The following is a 24,651-nucleotide window of genomic DNA, read 5'->3' on the forward strand; positions in this document are numbered from 1 at the left end:
GCTGAGTACTGGCTCTGGCTGAGGATAAAGACTTATGCATGCAAGGATAAGTGCAACGGATTCAGACAAGTACAGCCACATGTACACCTGGTCAGCTCTCAGGACTATTTTACGATATCAAAATGTGGTGTTTTTAGAAAGGTGGACTACCCACACCCACACCCTCACACACACACACACGCGCGCGCGCACACACACAGATTTCTTACCTTTACATCTTTTGGACAGTCATTGGAGCAGAGGCCGCTGAGCACTGAAAAAGAAACAGATGCCTGAGTTGGATGTGATATGTAGCATGTCTGCTCTCTGCAGTGGAAAGATGTGTGGCCGTGGTGCTGTTTCTGTGCCCTGTGGGACACCGTATAAGCGCATCTCAAACATCAAACACTCAAACTCACACTGAGAAATAAACTTTGTTTACACAAAGACTCAAATTCCACCGTGGTTGACAACTAGAACATAATTAGTCCAATTCATATAAACTGTGCCTGAATGTTGCCAAATATTAGCATTGTATTTCAAACCATTTAATCATCTTTTCTTCTGGTGTGGTGGACACTGACAAGCCAAAAAAAGAAAAAAAAAAAAGAGGGGAGGGAGAGAGAGTTATAAATAAATGGCTAATTTTGAAAAGCATAAAAAATAAATGTGCAAACTATTAATACTGTGTGTACATACACACTAAGCATTTCACTTATTTGTCTGTACAAGTGAAGCGAGGCCAAAATCCGCTGAATTGCTAATCAGTCATTAGTGAAGTGACTTTATGAGCATACTAACAGGGTTCTGGGTCTAGGTTTCTTTGATTTCCCTGATGGAGTCACACTGAACCCCAGTGCTCTGTTAATAAGGTCTGCAACCATCCAAAGGAAACACCGCAGTGACTCCAGCTTCACTGTAAAAACAGCGGGAAGGAGGAGTCAGTACAGGATGGTTCATCTCTAACGTTCCACGCACATTTTAATGACAAAGATCTACTGTGCAAACAGCTTTATTATCTAGCTGAAGAAATGTGAGCTGTGTAGCCATTTTATTAGGCTTTTCAGTTATAAAAAGGCTATAAAATGGACTGTTGCGTAAAATGGAAAGTGCTGACTGAATGCAGAATTAACTGATAGTCATGTGTGAAATGTTCCCTGTTAGACGATTTCAATAAGTCACAATCGAGTTGTCTCCTTAGCCCCCAAATAGTTTTTGTCCACATTCAGCCCCCTACTCATTACCTCGGCTCCTCTTCTTCCCTAACCCTTTTTTTCTGGAGCAGTGCTGTCCCCCCAAAAAAGTTCCTGTTTTAACTAAAGTGCCACACTGTCTCTAAGACATTGGAGTCAACACAAAACCGACTCAGTTTTTTTAAATATCCTTTATTTTCTTTGCTCTTGCTCACTTTGTGATATAAAGTGAATTACTCAAGTCATACCAACCTTTAACTTTCATCAGATATGTACAATAATGAGTGAACACCTCTAGTTTAACTTTAACACTACTAGAAACTTTCCTTTAGTCAATGTTCTTGTATCTTAGAATAGCTGCAATAACGAAACAAATCAATTTATTGGAAAATAGATATGCTATGAAGAATTTTTGGCTATTGCCATTGGTTATGCTGAGTGGATTCTGGGTTTAATACAGTGGAAAGCTGTCTGGACATTTGTTTGGCAAAGCTTATTATGCTGGCTGCCATCCCTGACACAACCCTGGGGTCAGGCAGCTGGGATCAAGCCAACGCCCCAGATACCAGTGGCCAACCTGCTCTAACACCTGAGACCCAGACCCCCCATGAGTTCAATGACTTGGGTGATCCTGGCATTGAGCTCATGGGGGGTCATGGCATCTTGAATCCTATTAAATTTCAATCTGTTCAATGTAAAACTAATGACATTCCCATGTGCTTTTGTTTTGGCTTAGAGCTATTTAGCAAATGTTAGCATGCTAACAATTAGGAACAGAGCAAACTTTACACCTACAAAGCCCAAATTACACTCCATCTTGCATACAAATGCCGTAGTGGCTCAGAGTTGATGACTGCATTGCACCAATTTTACACAGTGAGCCCTCTGTGGGGTAAACCTTCTACCATCCCTTTGTATGCATAAACAAGATGATTTTTCTGATGCTTTGATTTTAAAAGAAATGGTGTACGTGTGGCAAAAAGCATATTTACTGCTTTGAAGTCTTAAGTAATCACACAAGTACACTGGAAAACTAAAACTGTCAGAGGTTGTTGCACCAAAGTATATTTTTAAGTTAAGGATATCAAAACAAACCTGCCTATTATGCTTTCTAACATTCACCACTAAAATGTATGTGAAAGAAAATATGGACCCTCTAACATGACTGTCATTAGTTCCTAAAACTGTTTCTGGCTAAAACATAAAAGCTTTTAACAGCCCAAAGGAAGTTTGACCTGGTTGACCAAATTAGTCAGAAACAGCCCTGCATGCAATTATCACCCTCATCAATTCTGTGAAAATACCACATCAACATATCACAGACTTTGGGCCAAAGTCTTCCATGAAGGACGTTGATGATCAATAAATCATATGGATCAGAGTATTCATCACTTGTTTGAATTTCATGCTGTTTGAGGTCAGGCTACAGGCTTCCTCTCACTCTTTTACAAGTGAGAGGAAGAGTTCACGTAATATTTAAATGAACAAATTTAAGAGGAATTAATTTGCTAAGTAATCTGTGTCTTGGTGCCAAAAAGACGAAAACACCAGATTTGTGTAACATATTAATTTCCGATGTACATATCGTAAGGTTAACTCACATATGGCATCCCATGGAAGTAACACTGTCGGTGCAACTCCTTTCCAATTCCTGTCAAGTGTGATGCACCTAATAAAGGCCAAAAGGAGGCACTTTTTGTCAAATTCACTGTTTGGTTATTCCGTTCAGTATATGACACAATGGAAACTATAGATTTTGTTCTATGTACTATGTTAAGATAACATGACATGAGTTTATTGATGCATAAAAAGAAATAAAAAGAAGATGGAAATTAACTGCATGAATGCATTTGTCCTTCACAATTCAATGGGCGCAGCGTTGCTTTTGGAGGTACATGAATCTGTGTACATGAATGTGTGTGTGTGTGTGTGTGTGTGTGTGTGTGTGTGTGTGTGTGTGTGTGTGTGTGTGTGTGTGTGTGCGCGTGTGCGTGTGCGTGCGCGCGTGCGTGCATGTGACTAGGCAAGGCCATCATAACACTTATCGGGGACAGAAAACTCAAATCCAGTGATTCTTCTACGAGGCCTGCTTGTGGTTCTTACTTCAATCTCTGGCTGACATGTGAAAAGTACGTGACAGCTGTAGTAGACTGAGCTAGCCTATTTTAAAGTGTACTATGAAGACCGATGGCAACTTCGCAGGACTAACCTAATCAAGTGGATGGTGAACTGTGTGTGTGTATTTGTGCAAGTTTGAGTCCGTTTGTGTTTCTATCAGCGAGTCAGCCAACAGCATTTTGGCAACAGTGTGTGCAAAGCTACTGACTCTTTAGCTTTCTTTTTTGGTTGGACTGCAACAATTAGTTTAGCCATATAAATGGTTCTGTCACTGACTGAGTGATCCAGTTACACAATTCACAAACCCCATGTCACCTGGCACACAGACTCACCCACTTTATTCTGACTGAATGGGACGTGACAAGAATGACCTTCATCCTGTTTACTGTTTAGTTCTAAAATCAGGATTTTATCAGTGTAGAGAAGCAGGACATGGCCATATATATATATATATATATATATATGGTTCTCAAATACTGCTAAAGACACTCCTCTGCGTGGAAATTAACTCATCAAAGAGGGGATCAGCTGGCCTTGAAAGATTGGCTTAAGTAGCTTATCTCAATAAGTTATTTATATTTCTGATCAAGGCAGTTTAAAGTATGCACTATCCAGTCACATTGTAAGTGACAACACTCATTTTCTCTAAAAAGCAAACTAATGACCAAGATGTATCGGAGCTGTCTCAGCGTCTTGTTCTGTGGTGAGCAAATCTAATGTGGGCAGAGATTTGGATTGGAAACATGGTGTCTATGCCAAGAGCCCGATGAGTAAGAAATATCTGGTTTAAGCAGCCCAGCTCACTGAGTGGGTTTATTGCAACTTAAGGTGAAGCCCAGTTTAGCGTCAGAGTTGCTTTTCTCATTAATATGTACTGCATGTTGGTCCGTGTCTGCTTTCAGTGAAAAGTCAGCTGTAGCTGGTTGTTAGTCATAAGTCGTATTTAACTACACACCATCTTGCAGTGAGATCATCATCATTAAGACCTTCATTTTGATCTAAACTGCGCACAGTTGCTATGCTCTCTAATGTTTAAAAATATGTTTGCCAAAATATTCGAAACTGCCTCTGTGATATGTCCAGATATTCCCAAATCAGACAGATGAGAGTGTCCTTCAATGTGTCCTCGGCTTCTCAGATAGATGATGACTTAATAGGCCAGGAACATGTTCCTGTTATGGGCTAAGATGTTTGCAATTGATTTTGTAACAACTGTGTTTGAAGTGTTCGATGTGAATTTGAAGTGTTGACATTAAATGTTATTGTGTTGCTCACTATAATTTTAAGCATTCAGTTATGGGCACAGGCAATAATTTCATCTGCCTTTCTAATGAATAGCAAGCAAAAGCTTCAAAGGCTGTTGAAAAAAACCCTGCAAAAACAAATAAACAATAGAAAACCTCCAGCCTCACTTGATTCTGGCCTCAATCAACTTGGCTGCAGACATTAAATTGAACTGGTCAACTATTGTGCATTTGAATAGAAATTAAAATAACCTTAATTTAATGAGTAGCTATAACACACTTCTTGTGTGGAAAGATATTAAGCAGAACTCAACATATTTACTTGCTTTGCTGTAATTTCCACATGAAGTTTTTGCATCAGATTTGATCAATGAACACAGTATTATGTAGCACCTTTGGAGCACCTTTGATGCAAACGCACGGAAATTTCAAGTGTGAAAGCATTAAATATTTTTTAGATTGACTGTATAAAAGAGGGACCATTAGCCCTTTTCCCTCTGCAACAGATTTATCTTTTTTATGCATTTTCAGCCACTTAAACAAACTCCTCACATGGCAGAGAGAGTACATTTCATGGGAAATACATTTTTATTAACAGCACTTATAACTCCAATTTTGCATACATGTGTCACTTAAAATCTGTTTATACTTAAGTTGCCTTTACATAACTGGGGGCTTAACCTGTAATTGTAGCTGCATTGGTGGTCTATAAAAAGAAATAATGGGGAGCCATGGTAACCCTACGTCACAACACAGTCCTTAACTGTTGGGTCAGCTGACGTCACATATGCATGCACAATCTAGAACAAGCACAAAAAGAGGAAAATGCGATGAGCAGACCTTGTTGGAGGAACACAACATACTGTATCAGCGTCAAAAGCAGCCAGGGAGATGCACAGTGTACATGAAAACACACTGGCACACAAACACAACAACATGACAGCTGAGCAGTATTTGCTCTGAGATGCTGATCACTTCTTGTTGTCCTCAGGATGCTTTTGCTGACCGCAGGGCTGCAAATGGACATGCATGAGCACAGCACATGCCCACACTCACACAAGAAAACGCTGTGACTGAAAGCAAGCTGACATCTTTTTTGAATAGACACAACAACTTCATAAGTCACCACCTGCTCGTGGCTGAGCAATATGTGTTACAAGGATAATCTACACAGTATGGTTACATCCTATATTTATGTTTTATATGTGTGAGAACATCTGTCCATTTATGTTTCTGCCTGGTAACTAAAGGACCATGTAACATACAACATTTAGATCTTATTGCAAAGGCTCTCCAATAAAGAGCTGTCACTTAACACAATATTGCCCATAAAATTGGGTGCCTCATCAGAGCCTGCCGGAAAACTCAAAAAGAAAAAAAAAACAAAAAACAAACCAAAACCTAAATTTGCCCAATCAGACACTAAAGCTTTAATGCAGACTGTCTGGTCGAAGTGTAAGTAAGACAAGGCACCACACTGCTGTTCAGATCCCAAAGGGAGCTTCTCCTGCTATGTGTTTGCTTTGGGCAACATCATTAAAGTGCTGTTGTACGCTGTTGGAGAAACTGGCAGTGGGCTCTACTGTGTGTCACTCTTAGATGAACAATAATAATGAAATGTGAGCACTATGTTAACTGGCCACATCAATAGAATAATATCAAACATCCTTATTATGGCTCATTGTCCATCCAAACACTACACTAATATTCTGCACTGACTCGTATAAGCAGTAATCTTCTGTGGTCTCAGCCACCTGAAATAAAAGTAGGAGAAGCAGGAATCTAAGTTGTTGCACCAGCTTACTGTTCTGAGATGCAAGGAAATGTCCACATAAGCTTTTCAAAAACCCTCACCTCATCTGCAATATATGAAAAGCACCAAAGCATAATCTGTTTCTGAATTATCCAAGATAAAGGTTGCTAGGGTTAGGGAGCATCGCCAGTGACCACAGAGCAGAATTAATTCGCAGGCAATTGGCCTTCAGAGTCATAAATCAAATATTGGGCCCAGGTCTTATTTAAAATTAGGCACTGTCTGGTATATTCATCTTCTAAACCACTACCTATAATTTGCTAATTGGTCTGCTTTCCAGCTAGCTCAATTCTCGGTGGATGGAGTCCACACTAATAAAACTGAACCTGATAAAACTTGAAATTGAATCAGACTGGCTTCTCTCTGGCTCCAACACTGTAGCATCTTTGCTGCTGCTGGAAAGATAAGTGGCCAGGTTTCCACTTTTTTTACGGTGAAAAGAACAGTGGTATGAGAAAAGGCCATCTTAGCACCATATTTAAATTAAATATTTTGAAAAACTACCAGACAATGAACCCTTTTTCTCTTTTTGATTTTAACCTGCAATGCTTTGATTATAAAGAACATAGCACAAATGCCACGGAAGAAAAATGAATCCCCCATTTGTGACAACAATGAATAAAATACCTGCCATATTTTGTATATATCGTACTGTGTGACATTCTTATGGCCATATTTGCAGGCAGAGCCATTACAACTTGAACTGTCAGCATAAGCTGAAACAGGAGACTATTTTGACAAACAGGGGAGCAGGCACTCCCACTCAGTTTTCTTTGTGTGTTGCAGCAGAGAAGTATTCACACAAATCTGAATATGCAGCCTCCAGTCAAATCCTCCTCTGGACGACAGAGCCACACTGAAAGACTTCATGTAAATCTCCTCGTTGTCATTTGAATTAAATGAAAAGAGGGAATAAAAGACAGTTATGAATGAAGAGAGGACACAGCAAGACAGAAAGTTTGTTGAAGGGAAACAAGAAGGGAGACAGTGTAAGGTCAGGGGAAGAGGTGAGAGGGAAATAAAAACCGAGGCAGAGGTGGTTAGAGGACAGGAAATGAAAGAGGGTAAATGAGAAAAGGTGGGAAACAAGGGAAAGAGGTAGAAAAGGGGAAATGTAGAAAGAGGAAAGAAGGGAGCTGGATTTGGTAAAGGAGAATGAAAGAGATGAAAGAGGAGGTGAGAAGTGGAAGAGAAGGGAGTATATGGGCCTGAGAAAAGCTCCCAGATGTTTCTCAATGCGGCTAATCTGCATCCTAATAAGTCAGCAGGAAACTAATCAACTCATCTAGTTCTCCCTGTCAGTCTCTCTCTTCATCTCTTTTCCATTCACACACACACTTGAGATGTGCACGGAGACATACCCCCCCCCCCCCAAGAGCAATCCCCATCAGCCATCATTTTATCCTTCTTTCTAATTTTGGATTTTATGATTTCTCCCATCGCTTCTCGCCTCAGCAGTAATCATTGCTCCATCTGGCCAACCCGCAACCACAGCATCATTGTTTCTTACAGCTTAAAGTGGATCCTTATATACTTCCTTGAACATTTGTAATCATATATTCATCCTTTAGAGATGGTCTGCAATGAGTGGGTCCAGAATTTATTTAGAAATATAAAATGGACCAGAGGAAAACCTTTAAAACCTATTTATAAGCAGTGATGAATCAAAACTTATTCTAAGAGGTCAGAATTAGTCAGAAGACTAGACCGGATCCTAAAAAAATCTAATGTCCCACGTTACAGTGGGCATGTGCCCACTCACCCGATAGTTTGTTTCCTTATGGTAGTTGAACATTTGATTAAAGACCAGAAACCATGTTTTGAGAGCAGCAGGAAACAACATGGTGACTGTGACTGTGTTATGGTTGTTACTTTAAAAAAACAAACTACTACAAACTACGGGACTGTTGAAAACAGTTGCTGGCTTTTTACGAGCTAACATCGTGAACTCATGTGAGTCTTATACTCTGAAAAGTGGCAGGTTCACTTGTTTAAATCAATGCTGATCAGAGCTGACCCAGCTAAGAACGCTGATGGTAGCTGTTTCCACGGCAGAACAAACCCAGATGTTATTGATCAGTGGAAAAGGTGCTTAGGACAGTGAAACAACTTAAACCTGTAGCAAAGCAGTGGACCAGATGTGATATGATAGGAACACATATGTTTTGGGCTGGACTGGCCTGGGTTGCTGTATGAGACTTGGGTTCCATTGTCAGCTTCACCAATCGATCGTCTGCTTATTGGTTGGTTGCCAAAATGCCAAGACAGTGGACCTCCTCTAATATTCAGAGATAGAGAGGCAGTAAAAAGGTGGAAGGTAACATAGACGTCTGGCCGTGAACATTCATTGTGTCGCTGACAATTTAATGTGTTTGATGTAGGTAAACACATTGATTTACAAATGAATATGTCTTTGTACTGCAAGAAAAGCTTCTACTTCACTCATCCTACTCATTAAACTCCAGCTGCACTTGAATATAGCAGGACACATATAGTATAAAGATTATGTTTCAGGTTCCAATTTAATAAGTGTTGCACCAATGCATCATAACCATTGCGTTTACATTTTCAATACACATGCCATTTGGACCAGCAGGACCACTTTTAGCACCTGTGCTTTCACTGCAGTGTTCAAGTCCGTGACTGGGTGAGAATGGGTAATGACTGGCGCTGTGGCTGACCCCTGCGGAAAAGGTAGTGGGAAAAAGTCTAATCAGTACTCGTGTTTCGTTTTGTTGCTTCTTTTTGTTTTTGCTTTTATGTCAATATAAAAACTTTAGTGCTGTATCAGAAAGTGCCTGTCAGTAATTAGAACACCTTAGGTCATGCAGACCTACAGAAACATTTTTTGCCAAGAAAAAAAAAAAAAAGGTGATGAAACTGAATTGCAACATAACTGCAACTAGATCAACTATCCACTTTGAGAAGAGCTTTTCTTGAAGGAGTGTCTAAACAAAAGGGAATAGAGGCCTGATTAGTCTTTTTTCTCAGCTTTCAAGGATATATATTTATTCTTATAGCATGGCATCATAGCTGCCAAATTTACCACTTAGCTGCAGCTCTGCTCACAAACCTCTAACTTTCTTCCTAAATAATATATGCTCCTATGGCAACAGAGGTAGCCAGTGAGGAATCTGCTGCATGATCGGAGCACGGGAGGATTAGATGTCAGGCTGGTGCAAGTTCAGGTCATCTCAGTGTGAAGAGCCCAGCAAGAATCCAGGCCTCTGGCAGGCAGAGAGACAAGGCTGCTGTCTGGGGCCAGCAAGTGATGGATTTATCCTGAGAAGTCCACATGCAGCATGGGATGTTACCCTTCACTCACAAACTGTACACACACGATACATGCATAGGCAAGTCCGACACAAAGTCAATCCTTCAGCAGGTGTAATATGATAAAACTCAGGGGAGGGATGAAGGATGTCATCTTGATAAAATAGGATTCCACATTAGAGAACAAAGAACTGAGTCAGGCTGTCTATGAACACACATCATTGGCCAACGCAACCTGTCAATGCTGAATATGAAGTTCATACATTCACTCTCACTTATTACAGCCTAGCATCAACAGCTATGCCATTAAATGTGCCTGAAAAGAATAAAGAAAATAATAAAATAATTTACTCCCAGGGGTTTGTCACAGGACGTGCAAGGCTATTAAGCTGCATTTGAGCTCACATTCACAGGGGAGAAAAATGAAATGTCAACAGAGTGTAACACTTGACAGATACATTTTTATTTTGGTAGTTTGTTGTTTGCTTGCTAGTCAACAGTCAGCTAGATGCAAAAAAAGGGGATGCTGTACATGTATGAAATATTTAAAAACCAAAAATGTAATAGCTGAAGTTGAATGAAGAGGAGAAATGAGGGAACTGACAGCACTTGCTACAATGCTAGAAAAAAAGCTCCTTTTTTTGTGTGTGTGGGTGTACTGGCGTGTTTTGTTTGATTTGCTGCAGTGAGACAAGACATGGATAACGAAAAGAACAGCGGCTTTTAGAGGGATGGCACAACACAAATCCACTGGGGAAGGGAGACGAGTCAAGGTCAGAGGCAGACATGCTGAACACAAGGCGTCTGTTAGGATCACAGGAAATACATGACTTTTCCACTCTTTACCTCACGTGCTACTTTTCAGGCATTTTATAACATTTTCTCCCAGACATAGTCATCAGTGAGTCTCAATTTTTATGGCAGTGTATTGTTCGTGTATCCAGTGTGCCTGGAGAGAGTCTACAATACACTACAGTGCTTCACCAAGACACACTCTGGCCAAACTCACCTGGAACCCATATATTAGAGTCTAACTAAAATAACCTACAGGATGCACTTTATTGGTTTTAATGATCATGCGGTCTTTGGAAAGATCAAGTGAGGGATATTATCTAATTGACACTTAACAATTTTAGCCTTAGACTGGGTTTTGACCTTGTTTTGTCTTTTCAAACACTTGGTGTCTGGAAACCACTTGGTCCTACACCAGGACCCCATGTTTATCTCACCTTTTCATTCAAAAAGGAAGACCCACAAATGGTGAGTGCTTGCCAGGAATTGGGACATTGGAGACGCCGGAGACTCCTTTCATGGCAGACATTTTCACTTGTCAGAGCAGGGGATGCACCGGTGTAAATAATATTAACAATGGCTCCATTATTGAGCATGTACAATACCAGAGCCCTGGAACTGAACAACCCAAATGGAACGCAGCCACCTCTGCTTTTTCTCCTCCTGTTTTGGCAAATCAAAATATCTGTGATGAAATGGTTCGATTTAGAGCCACTCTAATGGGAACCATGAGGTCCTGCAACGAAGTCTGCTTGAAAGCGTATCCACTTAATGAAACTAACTGAAATGTTACAAATCGGCAACATAAATTAGAATCATAAATTTAAATCAGGCCATTCGTGTTCAGCGAAGCTCCTATTTCAATGTAAGACTGTAGTATGTCACACAAGTGATTGGGAGAGGGGTCAGCTGCTTCCAAAAGGCTGCAGGTTCAATATCTTGCTTGACCCATTTACTTGTAAGTAGCTGCCTGTAGTGGTAGAAAGTGACGCCAGTGTTAACATCGACCGTCTGTACACGCTGGTGTACTTGGGTAACCAACTTGCCCTGACCCGAGTCCTCACTTTCCAGTGTCGATCCACTGCAGCCTTTAATCTTGTTTCATAAGAACAGATGAGATAGAATCTGTTCGGTGCACTCATTGTAGTGAACAAGTATTTGCTTTTGCTAAAACATATTTATTTGAAAGTAGACTGTTGACTCAACAGAAACACGCTTGAGTTATATCAGAGAGCCTGAAGTTTCTGGACAAATATAGGCCACCAATCAGAGGCAGCAAGCATTAGGCAGTTACAATGTGTACGTGTAAGACTTGGTCATCAATATATGTATTTATACATGTTGTATATATGTTAGCAATTAAGATGATGATCTTTATGCACGTGAATCTTAAAGGAGTGAAACAAGCTTTATCCATCCCTCCCCAAAAGACAAAACAACTGTTCACAAACTAACACTCAAAATGAATGACCCTTTTCCTGCTAATGAGCAGAGTGACAGATTAAACTGTGCAAATACTCACTCGAAAGTGAAACTATTTTTGCTTTCCTCCAGTGTCACTAGGTGCCAACGCTGTAACAACATTCTGACTTCAAAACACGTCTTGATTTTTACTCAAATGTTGTTACATAAAAAAATAAAAAAGCTACAGTTATTTCTATTCAGACAAGATTTGTGACACAAATGCTGTGTACTGCACAGGCGACGTGCTGTTTCTGAAGCATTAGTAAACATTTAGTCATCCTAGTTGTGTCAGTTGAATAGGGTTGGGAAGGAAGAAATGGAAAAGGTTATCATTCTGGCTTTTCCAACAATCAGACAATCAAAAAAGTGACAAAGAACAGGGAGAAACCAGGAGGTATGTGTGCTGAGATGGAAATCATTAAATCAGTATTGATTAAATGAAAGCTTTACAATGAGTGTGTAACTTTATGAATCAGGATGGTCTTAATTTTAGTTTGATATCAGCCAGCACTATTTCGCAATGTAAGTTGTTGGAAATCTACAACAAAAGGTAAGAAGTGTGCAGACAGAAACAGGACTACAACATTACCAACATATTAAACACAGCTACTGCTAATTTTTGCTTCACCGGTAGTTTATTTTTGGTATGTGGAGGGAGGGGGCAAATCAGTCACTTACCCATCACTTTAACGAAGTAGGCATCAGATTCAAAATTGTTCTTCAAAGCATGGATGATCAAGTCATTTTTGCCCGTTGGCTGGCTCAGAACCAGCATGTCTAATATACCCTGCAAATGAAGACAGGCATGCAGATTAGGGACAATGAGAGCATGGTGTAAGTGTGTGAGTGTGTGTGTCTACTGATGTACATTTTTATCCCTCAAACATACTGGGTGACTGATCCAGCATTATCTAATCATCTCCATTCTTCCTATTTTGTTTCCTCCTCACTACATCCCTTTGTCCCATTTAAAAATTCTGTCTCACGGGCGAGTGAGAGAGGATGTGATGAAAAGGGAAAGAGAGGGAGGCGAATTCACCAGACAGGCCACAATAGCAGTAATAATTAATGCTGATAAGACAAGTCCATACAGTAGATTGCAACACAGCTACTGTACTGTGTGAGCTGATTCTATGAAACAACAAAGGACTTATTTCCACAAAATATGTACTCATATAAGAACAGTACCACTGTGCACACAATGCGTGTCTGTGCATTTCATAGAACCTCTGCAAGAGCGTTTTATTGGGTTTTAATTTTTTTAAATTAGCACATCATTGCTGCGAATTTTAGAAATCCAGGAGGAAAGACATGGAGAAAGACTAAGCATATAATAACAGCATCTTATGAAGAGTGGGAACAAGCAGTGACAGCACCAGGCAGAGAGAGGATAAATAAATGTCTTAACATACAATGGCTGCCAAAGACGCAGCAAAGTAGGTTTTCATACAAGCTACCAAGTGTGCTTTTAACTAAATCACTGATTACAAAGAGGACCTAAACTTAACACACTGTCCTCAGTCCAAATCGGGAATATTTCTTTTCAGCATGAAAGGAACAATTATGACCTTAAATCATTTTGGTTACGTCAACGTAGGGAAAAGAGCTTTACGCATAATCCACTTTTCTGCATTAGGGAAATCAAATATTCCTGTTTGCTCTGTTAGATTTATTTGTTTTTATTCTGTTTGGCGTCAACTTATAATATTGTGGAAATGCTTATATAGATTTGTCAATTTAGCTGCAAAATTAACAGTCTGATGCCAGCGTCACTGCTGATGTGCATACATTCAGGGAAGTGACACTGAGGGAGATGGATGTTTAGAGGAGGAGGGAAAGGCATAGAAAAGGATAACACAGCAAAATATACTCACATCTTCATAGATGTCAAAGAACGTTGCCATGACGGCGTTTTGGATGGCTCCCAGATCTGATTGGTCCCAGTGGATATGAAACATTCTTCCTACGCTGTGGCAGCTGGCGTTGTTACAGGGCACGTTCTCCAACAGGAAGGCCTGCTGACCACTGAGGACACGAGAGGAAGAGACCCAGTTTGTAACAATCAATATATAATACTTCTGTTTCTGTATGCTACATTTTGAAATTTACTTTACTTTTATGACCAATTGGTGTTATTTATTAGCAATGAGCTTTGAACCAAAAAATTAGCAAACTGGTTTATTAATTTTAATGATTTACATACATGTTCTGAGGTACATGGAGCAAGTTTATCTAAATTATGTCAAAATGCACTCTGGCCCTTGGCTCCGATGAGTTGTATCCAGTTAATTACCATTGGTGTGTTTTGGCTGTAACATGGTATAATCCAATCAGAGTGCCATCTCCTACTCCTTTTAAAAGCCGAGTGGATTTACATCTTTGCTACAGTACAACACATCTGCCAGGTAGTGTGAGAGATCGCTACTCTGCAGAGGACATGAATTTCTGTCACACTGAGGGAATGGTGAAAAAGAGACAGCTTTTTATGGTGGGCAGCTCTGCAATGTAAATAGGACCAAACGCTTTATTTACATCCACCACAAGCAAGCAGGCCAAGAAATCCCACATCACTCTGTCTGGTCATGGCACTCAGAAAACAGTGCAGTCAGACTTATGCTTGCCAGTGCCATTTTGTGTGTGTGTGCAGTACAGCACGTTGTGCGCCTATTTACACACAATTTTTTTTATAATCTCCCTCGAAGAGGCACAATCACTTTCCAACACTTCCAGCTATGTACCAACAATGATCCTGACCACAACTCATTTTGGAAAAGGTTTATTATTCAAGCAACTTGGGTACTAGAGGGATAGATGCCCAAAAAAAAAAAGGAACATGCTTGGCACTGCTTTGCCTTGGAGTAAGCTAAGGCTGTTTTTCTGTTAAATTACTCAGTCTGTCCGCAGCTTGTACTTATGCCACCATTCATGTAGTATGCTAATATATCCTATTACCCGAGTATAAGTGTTACCTATCAGCCAAGAGATTTAAAGTTATTTTACTCTGAAAATAAAAACTATTATTAAAGACGCTGGACTGTGACTATGGCCCTCCAGGCAACAGCAATCTGTGCCAGTCACCAAGAAGATTATCCGATAGCAGCTGGTTCACTTTGTCATGTTTGTCGGTCAGGATTTTGTACAAGAGGCAGAAAGCGGACACATGTAGTGATGTGAATTATATACCAACAATAAGTGAATGGAGACTTATGATCATTACTTCACACTCTGGTACACATATTTTTTATTATTAGAATAGGAGCATCAGTATTTAAGAGAAAGACTGCTGCTTCAGGCCCGACCCGTGGAAGCATTTGCACATTTTCATGTCCTGCTCCTTTGTTGATGCTTATGTAGCAAAACACACAATCTTGCATTGACACATTTGCAATAAGACAAATGATCCGTTTTTGTCTACCAACAAGTCAAAGGATTTTTTTTATGTTACATTTTCATACAAAATACACAACTATAAGTGTACATTTTCATGTGGCTTCATTTTGTAGAAGTGTTGAATAATTCACAGCAGACAAAATAAAACCCAACCACTTTCTGGCTTTTTTTCCTCTGCCTCTGTTTTCAGTCTTTGTTTCCATCTCCTTTTAAATCTTTGGTGAGATGAATTTCCCTCTTTATCTATGTGTCTTTAAGTCATTGGCAACGTTTCTCTGTATCTGTTCTTAGATCTCTCTGGGAGTGGTGACCTGAAGAAAAAAAGCAAAAACAAACAAAAAGCCAAACCAAAAAAAAAAAACAAAAAAAAACCCCAAAACAAAAACAAAAGAGACTGGACTAAAAATAAAATAACCTTGAAAGTCTTCCTGCTCTCAGGATTTTATTTATTTTATTTTTTTATACCAGTGTCTTGGGAGCGGAAGTAAAGGAACACCACTCGCACCACCTTCTTTAAAAACCTCAAAGACTGTGAGAAACAGTGATGGACAGTGATGGACAGTGATGGACAATAATGAAATCTGCCGTACTTGTTGCAATATACTCTCCAGTCACTGGGGCAGAAAACGAGGAATTTTAACCTTAAAAAGAAAACTATCAAAATGTAGTCTCTAAATCTCGATTACATATTGATTGGATATTGCAATTAAACACACAGAAACATTTCTACAATGCAAACCACACAACCACACAATGGTCTAATCTGACCATGTAAAACAGGGCAGGAAATTTAGAGGTGCCAAAAATGTCTCTTCTATATTAAAGTGACAGTAGGGGCATTAGACATGGGGTTGTGTAAAGTGGCCATGCATAATAGTCAGAATATGTAAATCAGAGTGCTGTTTTAAGAGATACTGCACAGGAAAGAACATGGAGGAGAAGATGAGCATTGTGCTGCTGTGGGCTTTTCTTTTCAGGATTTTAGACTGTTCTCAAATATCCCAAAAAAGCAAGCAAACATTTAGCAAAGCAATGTATATTTTCAATGCTTCATTGTAACATTTCCTCCATATTTATCAACTGCTGCGTTACCATATTCCAGTGGGGACTATATTAAGGCCTGTTGAGTCAAAAGGAAGGAATCTTCACTTTTGTTTTGATGAAAATATTAAATGTCAAACTGACAGTGGATTGTTTTGGAGGGAATCTTTTAAGTGTTTTTTTGGCTGACGAGTTCAGCCGCTCAGCAGCTCATCACTCTTTCATCTCGCTGCTCCTGCTGCTTCTCTATGCTGGAAGTTAATCAGAATTGACTGCAGCTCATACACTGATTATGTATCATCAAATAACCGCAACTATCCCTTTAATATAGACATGAACACACATGAGGAGAATGTGCTATGTAAAGCACAGTATAAATGCAGGTCCTGGGGGGGTCACCAGTCCCTTACTTGTCACCAGTTAACCACTTGAATTCGCCATGTTCAGGTGCCCACACCAGGAATCGCCAACCACTGCACCACCATGCTGCTCGGGTCACCAGGAACATTTAAATCAAGCCATCAATTAACCTAGACATGTTCAAGTCACCCTATTCATTAGTGACCCCCACCCCCCCCCCCCCCCGGAGCATTTTCACGACAGATATGGTCCTTTTTATTCCGGGGAGGGGGGAAAAAAAACAAACAAACAAACAAACAAACAAAAAAAAAAAACACGTTTATGTGAAATGTCGGCCAGTTCCGTGTTATTCTGTGTTCATAATGAATTCCATTTTTTTGTGATCACAGATCTTATAGGTCCCTATTTACCGAATGATCGAGAAGACAGAGCTCGACATGAGCTTCACATGGTGCAAGGTTTGTGAAATGAAGAACCCATGTTTAACTGCACTATTTCTTTTTACTACACTTTTATTTTTGTAACTAAAGCAATATGGGATATTGCTTTTATGGCACAATTCCATCTAAGCTCCATTTGTCATTCCGAATCGATCAAATCGTGGGATAGTACAAGCTTCCCACCCCTAATAATTAGTCTTTTGGTTATTCTATTTTCTAACTTTTTCATCGCTTTCAGTGAATTTTCTCCATAATGGATGGCTTGACTCAAGATGTCTGTGTGTATGAGCTCTGGCTTTATGATGCATAACATTCCTAGAATTGACTGTATAAAGAGGGAGACATTTAAAACACCTTCTAAAATATTGCACATGCTTTGACAGAGAATTTGCAATCAATAACGTCCTATACTATCTTACTGGCAGTGCAATTAATAGCAAGAAAATATCAACCTAATAATCAAAATCCTGATTTTCCATTTTCTGGGAGAAAAGCAATTCATTGGCTACACCCAGCTGGGGGAACCTAATCCACTTCTTCATTTCGTGGGCAACATTTTAAATGCTCTCTTAGATCTAGCCTGACACTTAGCTGGAGTCACCAGGCTTTGCAATATGAGGAGTAAGTGCACTCTGCAAAAATGTTGTTATTGTACAGACAGCTGGAATGTACTCATGCTCATTCAGTGGGCGAGGCCTTCATTCAGCTGCCAATAATGACTAACGACAGGGTCTGTATTTAAAACACTACATGAATTTAATTAATTCCAAAAGTGGACATTCAGTGCCTCAGGGACACTGATTAAAACTGTGTCAGTGGCAGTGGCACAGTGGGTTGGGACTTGGCTGGGGAACCAAAGGGTCACTGGTTCCCATCCTAGCTCGGACGACGAAATGTGGATTGTGGATTGGTGAATGGAGAGTCCACCTCCAGGGCATTGCCGAGCTGCCCTGGAGCAAGGCGCCCCGAAAAACTGCTCCAGGTGTGCTGAGCAATGGCATACACAGCAAAAAACAAAAACCTACCACTGCAGCACTTATTGGTCAAGACGGACTGCTAATGGCAGAGTTGCTCAGCATTAGATAATCAAGCTTCCAGGAATTTGTCACAATTTCTCAGGGACTGTGTGTATGTGTGGTTTAAGGCTGAAGTTGAGAAGGAATAATGTGCGTGCGCGCTTCCTTTCTGAGATTTCTGTACATCAAAAGAAGCTCTCTCCAACACTGCCGGGGTGGTGATGGAAGAGATGAATTCACGGTCATGGGGTGGGGATCATAAACACATACAAGTGAATACAGACAGACAGGCACACTCACACCTCTAGAGAATAACAAAAACATTTTTTCTCATTCCATTTAATTCTTTTCTTTAGACTGCTGCACACTTCACAGCAGGCCTACTGATATATTCTAGGAACACTGCCGAACACAGTAAATCAAACCATTATTGCCACATAAATCATGACATTTGGGCTTTCTGGTAAATGTCACACTGAGAGCCAAATATAAAAAAAGGTGTTATCAAAAGATTGCAAGCATGCATTGGTATTTGTATCAATTGGAATCACTGTCAAATGAGTGAACTCATGATCATCATGATTATTAATTCTGTTGTTATCCTAAACCAAAGGAACACATTAAACAACACTATGGAGAGTTCAAACTCCTCAATTAGAGAGAAAACATTTCCGTAACTATTCTTTTTCACATTTGTCTAAGTATATCCATATTGTATTCCACTGGAGAGCTTTTACTTGCTCTTTTCATGCTGGTCACTAATAACATCCCTTCATAAGATGTAAAATGCCCAACGTAAAACATTTGTTTTTGAAACACTCAATTCAAAATCGACACAGTGACCTTTTTGGTGGCACGAGAGGACATGTACTGGTTCAAAGTCATTTGGATGCATCCTCTTGGCACTGTGAGTGCCAATGTAAAAATTCAAACTGAATGACTGCCAATAACTGGCACTCCCATCTCTGCATCTCCAGAGCAGTAATAATCCAACGCTGCAATGGCTATTAGGATGAAGAGCAACTAATACGCTCTAAAATGTGGCTGAGGGAGTGTGAGAGAAAGCCACTAAACATTAACTAGTACCAGAACTATGCTTCTGGTGCGCTTTCAGCATGTTTCTGCAATAATGTGTTTGTGTGCCTGGGGGCTTTGATTTTTGTATAAACCTGGTGTCAGCACTGATGTGTGTGCGATTGCCTGTGTGTGTGTGTGTGTGTTTGCCTGTGGGGAGTCTTCCAGTGTTTCCAGCTCTATCCACCTCCCTTCTAATTGGCCTCCAGAGGGGCAGTTGGCTGGCAGAAGGCTGAGCAGCTGATTGCGCTGATGACCCCTCTCTCCCCTTACCTAAAACGCTTGGAGAGGCCGCTGTTAAGACCCCACCAGTCTACCATCCACTCACCCCTGCATCTGTCTATTAATCTTCCTCTTACTGAGAGGCTTTTCTAACCGGGCCAACTCCTTTTTGATGTCCTTCCTGTCCTTGTCGTTCTCGTTTTCTCTTATGCACCCATCTTTTAGCCTGCCAGTCAAAAAAACACAGACTTAAAATGCCTCCACACAGGATGCTGGTGGTGCGCAGGTGGAGTGCAGATGGAGTGCAGATAATGAGGCTGGTGTGAAGGTGAGAGGAGAAATTTGTGTGGTGGAGAGGTGGGAGCAAAGTGCACCAGAACACATTTGTGTTAACACTGCTAAAAGAATATGGCCAAATGTTGCCCTGACCAACTCTGAATGTGGCCTGAGGTCAACTTGTCAGATCAGCAACGAGATATATTAATGCCAGGTCTAAGTCTATCACTGAGGAAGCATCGACTAGCACACTATGGACCTCAACGTCTCTTGGCAAAACAATACTATTGTGAGGCATAATTATGAAACTTCAAAATACACGGTGGTGGTGGTGGGGGCCCAATCACATGATAAAAGGGTAACTGTAGGTCTGAGTGTGACTGGTTGTTGGTCTGTCTCTGTGTGTTGTCCCTGTGATGGACTGGTGACCTGTCCAGGGTGACCCCCCCTCCCCCAGAGTGGGCTGGGATTGGCTCCAGCACCACCCGCGATCCAGAAACGAATAAGCGGTTGAATGAATGAATTAATGAATGCTCTGCTCAGATCATGCATGAACAGACAGATTATTTATTGACAAGATGCATCACATTCATTGACGCCGATGGTTTGACTGGGGATTTGTTTTTCACAAATGTTTAACTATGTGGGAGAGGGTCAGGTAACAACTTGGAAACAAGCAAATCTTAGTCAGGCATGTCTTCCTGCAAAATGCAGTGAAAACACTGTACCGAGTGAACTGAACACTGAACAGCACGAACAGCACGAGTTGATCTGTGAATAATTTGTGTTTACAGATTATTTGCATTATCTTTTAAGAATTTCTTAATTCCTTCATTCAATAACATTTTATTTTTATTTAAGAATATAGCTTAATGGATTTATGACATTGTGTTATGATTTTTTTTTTTTTTTTACCTTGGGCAATCTACCACCAGGTAATTCTCTGGACCTGAATGGCCTGAATTTCAACAAAAGACAAACAAACTGGAAAATAGGGCTGTTTAAAAAAAGCTTGACAGAGACAGACAGATAGTCAAAGCGACAAAGTGTAAGTTAAAGGATGGGGTGGGCAAGTGACAGTAAGGCAGAGTTATGTTGTCTTCCAGGGGTCTTTCATCCAACTACCTGCTGTGGTGATGGACGAGTCGATGGCTCATGGGAACACACAATCAATGTCCAAGTACATTCTTTGGTAGAGTTATTCATCTTCATGGTCTGCTGACTGCCGCTCACTCTTTCAGTCCCCCTATCTGTGCCTAGCTGCTTCTCCATCCCACATTTGTCCACTTTCTTTTGAGCCTGTCGTTATGTATGTTTTAGTATGCAAGATCACGCCACAATAACTTGCAAATGTTTGTTTTTAAAACTATGGAAAGTAAGATTTACACTAGAAAATAAAACCATTGTGGGTAAAGCCAGAACTACTTTATCTATTTCCCTTTTGCCTTTTTCCTGAGAAAGAAAAAGAAATTTACAGTAGCTACAATTCAACATATTCTGCAGTTCATAGCTTGGATTCATGTTTTTGGCCTAAACACATCTGGGAAACAAAACTGGCTAGAATAACACTGAATAGCTGAGTAGAATGGTTGTTGAGTTTGAGTGCTTAATCTGTGGTTATGCCTGGATGTGAATTTGGGCATGAGGTTGAAATCCCTCATCTGCCACCACAATACTGCAACCTTGTGGCCTTAACTTGGGCTTTGCTAATGTCCCCACAGAAGGAAACTTAAACAAAATGACTGATTGAATTCGTGATTCATTAAAAGACAACATGAAAACACTTTGCTAAATTCAACTGAACTAGGGAATTAAAACAAGAAAAGATCTGGTCTCAGTTCTGTGGGATTATGCAGGATAATCCATCTTTTCACTGGATGGACCTACTTTTTAGGAATGAAACAAAGAATGCATTGGCCACTGACGTCTACAGTTTACACACAGGCAGGTTCTTACACAAGGGGGACACTGTGCTCATAGCTTCCTGGTTTTTACATATGCTACCTTTATGGCCTTAAGGGATGTTACATTAATTAGACCCTCTGTTGTCCAAACTGAAATATGTCAACAACTATTGGACTGACTGTCCATAGATTTCTATTTTTTTTTTAGCAGATATTCATTAAATGAAGTCAAAATTCTGATCTGTTCAATGCATTTAATTATGCAAAAACCCTGTAAATTGCTGACACTACCATCAACCTCAGCTGTATGTTGTTTTAAGCTGTCAGACACTGGATACTCAGAGCAATATCCCAACAACTCACAGAAGATAGCCAACTAAAAAGTATTTATTCAAGCACGTTTCAGATTATAACGTCGAGGAAACAGATGAGCTTTCTGTTTAATGAAGCACAGACACACACCTCTGCAGATTTTGCTATACTAACGATGCAGCAATGCACACTAGAAGGACGCATAATGACATCCTTTCAAACTAATCATCAAATGGCAAAAACCCACTTTCATTATACAAACACCATAGCAGGCTCCCGTTTTGTTTGAGGAAGCCATCTGAAGCCAGACCAGACTGTCACAAGAGAGGTGCAGTGCAATAAAACATTCTGCAGAACTAAGAAGGCCAAGGTTTTGTGCTACACCAGTTTCCACACTGGTATTAGTGACTAAAACCCAGCCACAAACAGAGCAACTATAATGGGCTAACATACAGAGAGGAATAGATTTTTAATAGCATTGCCTAGCAACAGTCTGCTCTTGGAGGCTGCTTGGTCGGGATGCATACTGAAAGCTGGAGATGCACACATTTACATGCACAGCAACACTAAAACTTAATGTGATGGAGGTTGTCAAGGCATCAACAAGCTAAAAGGAACAGAGTTTTACATGACCAGGAACATCAATTGTTGCTCCGCTGAATGTGTTTGGACACAGAATGATGTGTGGTCCTAACTGCAACTTTACCTTTATCACATTAGAGCTAATTTACCACATAAGTCAACATTTCAGACAAGTTAACTGCTACCCATTTACCAGGGCAAATTTTCAGTACATTATAGAGACACTAATAATGAATTGTTGTGTCGTTCATGATCCTTTTGATGCAAACTACCACTCATAAATCAGTAGAAAGACTGATCATGTTCTAAGTGGCCAATAATTTATGACTTGTTTTCTTTTCAAGGTCACTGATCCCAATAACTACAATTCACAGGTGTTTTATGCACAGGTTCTCATATAGGAATTAAATCCAAAGGCAAGCCCAGGGATAGGGGGATAAACAGTCAGCTGCCTTATGAATGAATAGTAATAACTATGTTGCATCCAGCACATTTATAAACCCCTAAATTCCTTACAAAGCACGGTGTGTAAAAATACTTGAATATTGGATAATATTTGGAACCCACAAGTGAAAATGTTTTAAATATCTAACTATAAATACTCCCTTCCTACTAGCCACACAGTGTCCATATTAAAATAATTCTTATCATCAATTTTAAGTAGATAATCACAGTACCCTACATGGACAACAAACAAATCTCTGAATAACTATTAGTCAGGTAATAAAAACAAAACAACAGATGACCAAAAATAAAAATAAATTGCAGGCCTTGTGCGTTAATGTCAGATACCTGGTGCTCCTTTGTTACAAGCTACGTCACTCCAGTGGTGGATTGTAACACGTGCTGGCCAGAGTTGTGACAATTAAAGCAACAAAAACAGAGACCACGCCAAATTACCATGATTCAAAACAGCTGTATTGGGAAAAAAGAACAATGCAGAACAATGTCTGTCTATTACTGACCATAACTAAAACATACTCTCTGTTTAATCAGGAGATTTTGTGTGTGTGTGTGTGTGTGTGTGTGTGTGTGTGTAAACAAGTCTACTAAAACGAACTTTCATAACAGTATGAATGCTAAATGAATACCACAAAGTTTAATAATTCCTACAATGCATCTGTATGAAAAACACACAGGGCAGATCCCATGTTCCTTCGCCACTGACCTGACTGGCTTGCCTTAAAAAAACAAAACCCCAACATCAGCAGGCACACCTCTCTGTTTCTTTTTCACTGCCTAGTCATGGTGTAAAATGATGAAAGTCAAAGGACTGTTTAGGTTTTATGGAAGGGGATGGTTTTAACACTTTTAAAATATACGTTACACCCCACCCACCCTGGTCCTTCATTGTTTAGCTAATTGTATTGGAATAGTGGTTTGAAATTAGCAAGGGGAAAATGCATCACATTTTGCCACATGATTTTTTTTTTTTTTGTAATTGTGTAAGTACTACACAAAATGTTGTTTCTGATCTCAAAATCAGTTTTTTCTCAATAAAATCTGCAGACACTTGTTTCCAGCCTTGACAACCACTATTTGAGATTGGGGATGAAGCGGGTAAACACTGAAATGATCATAGGACTCCTGTCTCTTCTGTTATTTGTGAAATTGGTGGTGTTACAACTATCCGCATGCTACAGCCATACCCGGTCTCCCCTATATATAGAAGTAAATGGTTCACCTGCAGTTGAATACAAGAACTGGGAGGACCAGTGGCAATCAATCATTCCATCTGATTCCTTTCATGTAAAGTTTTATGTTTGTTGGTCTGTTTTTCTGTTCATTAAATGAGACTGAATAATGCATTTATAATCACAGTTTATACAAACTGAACTGAATATTGGTCATTTAACCTCATTCTTCATTCCAAGCCAAATTGGAAAGTGGGTTTATCTGGCTGTAAAATGTGTCTTTACTGGATGGAGTAAGGCAGAAAGAGGACGTAAGGACAGACATGTTTTGCTGGGTAGCTCCATAAGAGGTTAACAACATTATGCTGTTACTGTCAGACACTGACTGACCTACAGCCTGAAGAGTTCCACACTTAAATGTGTGTGTGCGCTACGTTCGTGGGAGTGCTACATTTCCCAAAGGCTTTTCCTGTCTCCGTGTTAAGTCGTGCTGCTCTTTGCCAAAGACACTTGTGTCATCTGAA

At 40.0% G+C, this 24,651-nt stretch overlaps 1 protein-coding gene across 1 annotated transcript in view; it reads right to left on the reverse strand.

Annotated features, from left to right (window-relative positions):
* Positions 1–24,651, reverse strand: part of itfg1 (integrin alpha FG-GAP repeat containing 1) — a 119,727-nt gene that overhangs the window by 28,023 nt on the left and 67,053 nt on the right. The window contains exons 11-13 of the mRNA XM_029498554.1: positions 13,751–13,901; positions 12,555–12,663; positions 210–253 (exon numbers count right to left, since the gene is read on the reverse strand). Of these exons, the coding sequence (XP_029354414.1) occupies positions 210–253; positions 12,555–12,663; positions 13,751–13,901 (304 nt within the window). The remainder of the gene's footprint in view (positions 1–209; positions 254–12,554; positions 12,664–13,750; positions 13,902–24,651) is intronic.

The sequence above is a fragment of the Echeneis naucrates genome, chromosome 3, assembly GCF_900963305.1.
Source record: "Echeneis naucrates chromosome 3, fEcheNa1.1, whole genome shotgun sequence".
NCBI lineage: Eukaryota > Metazoa > Chordata > Actinopteri > Carangiformes > Echeneidae > Echeneis > Echeneis naucrates.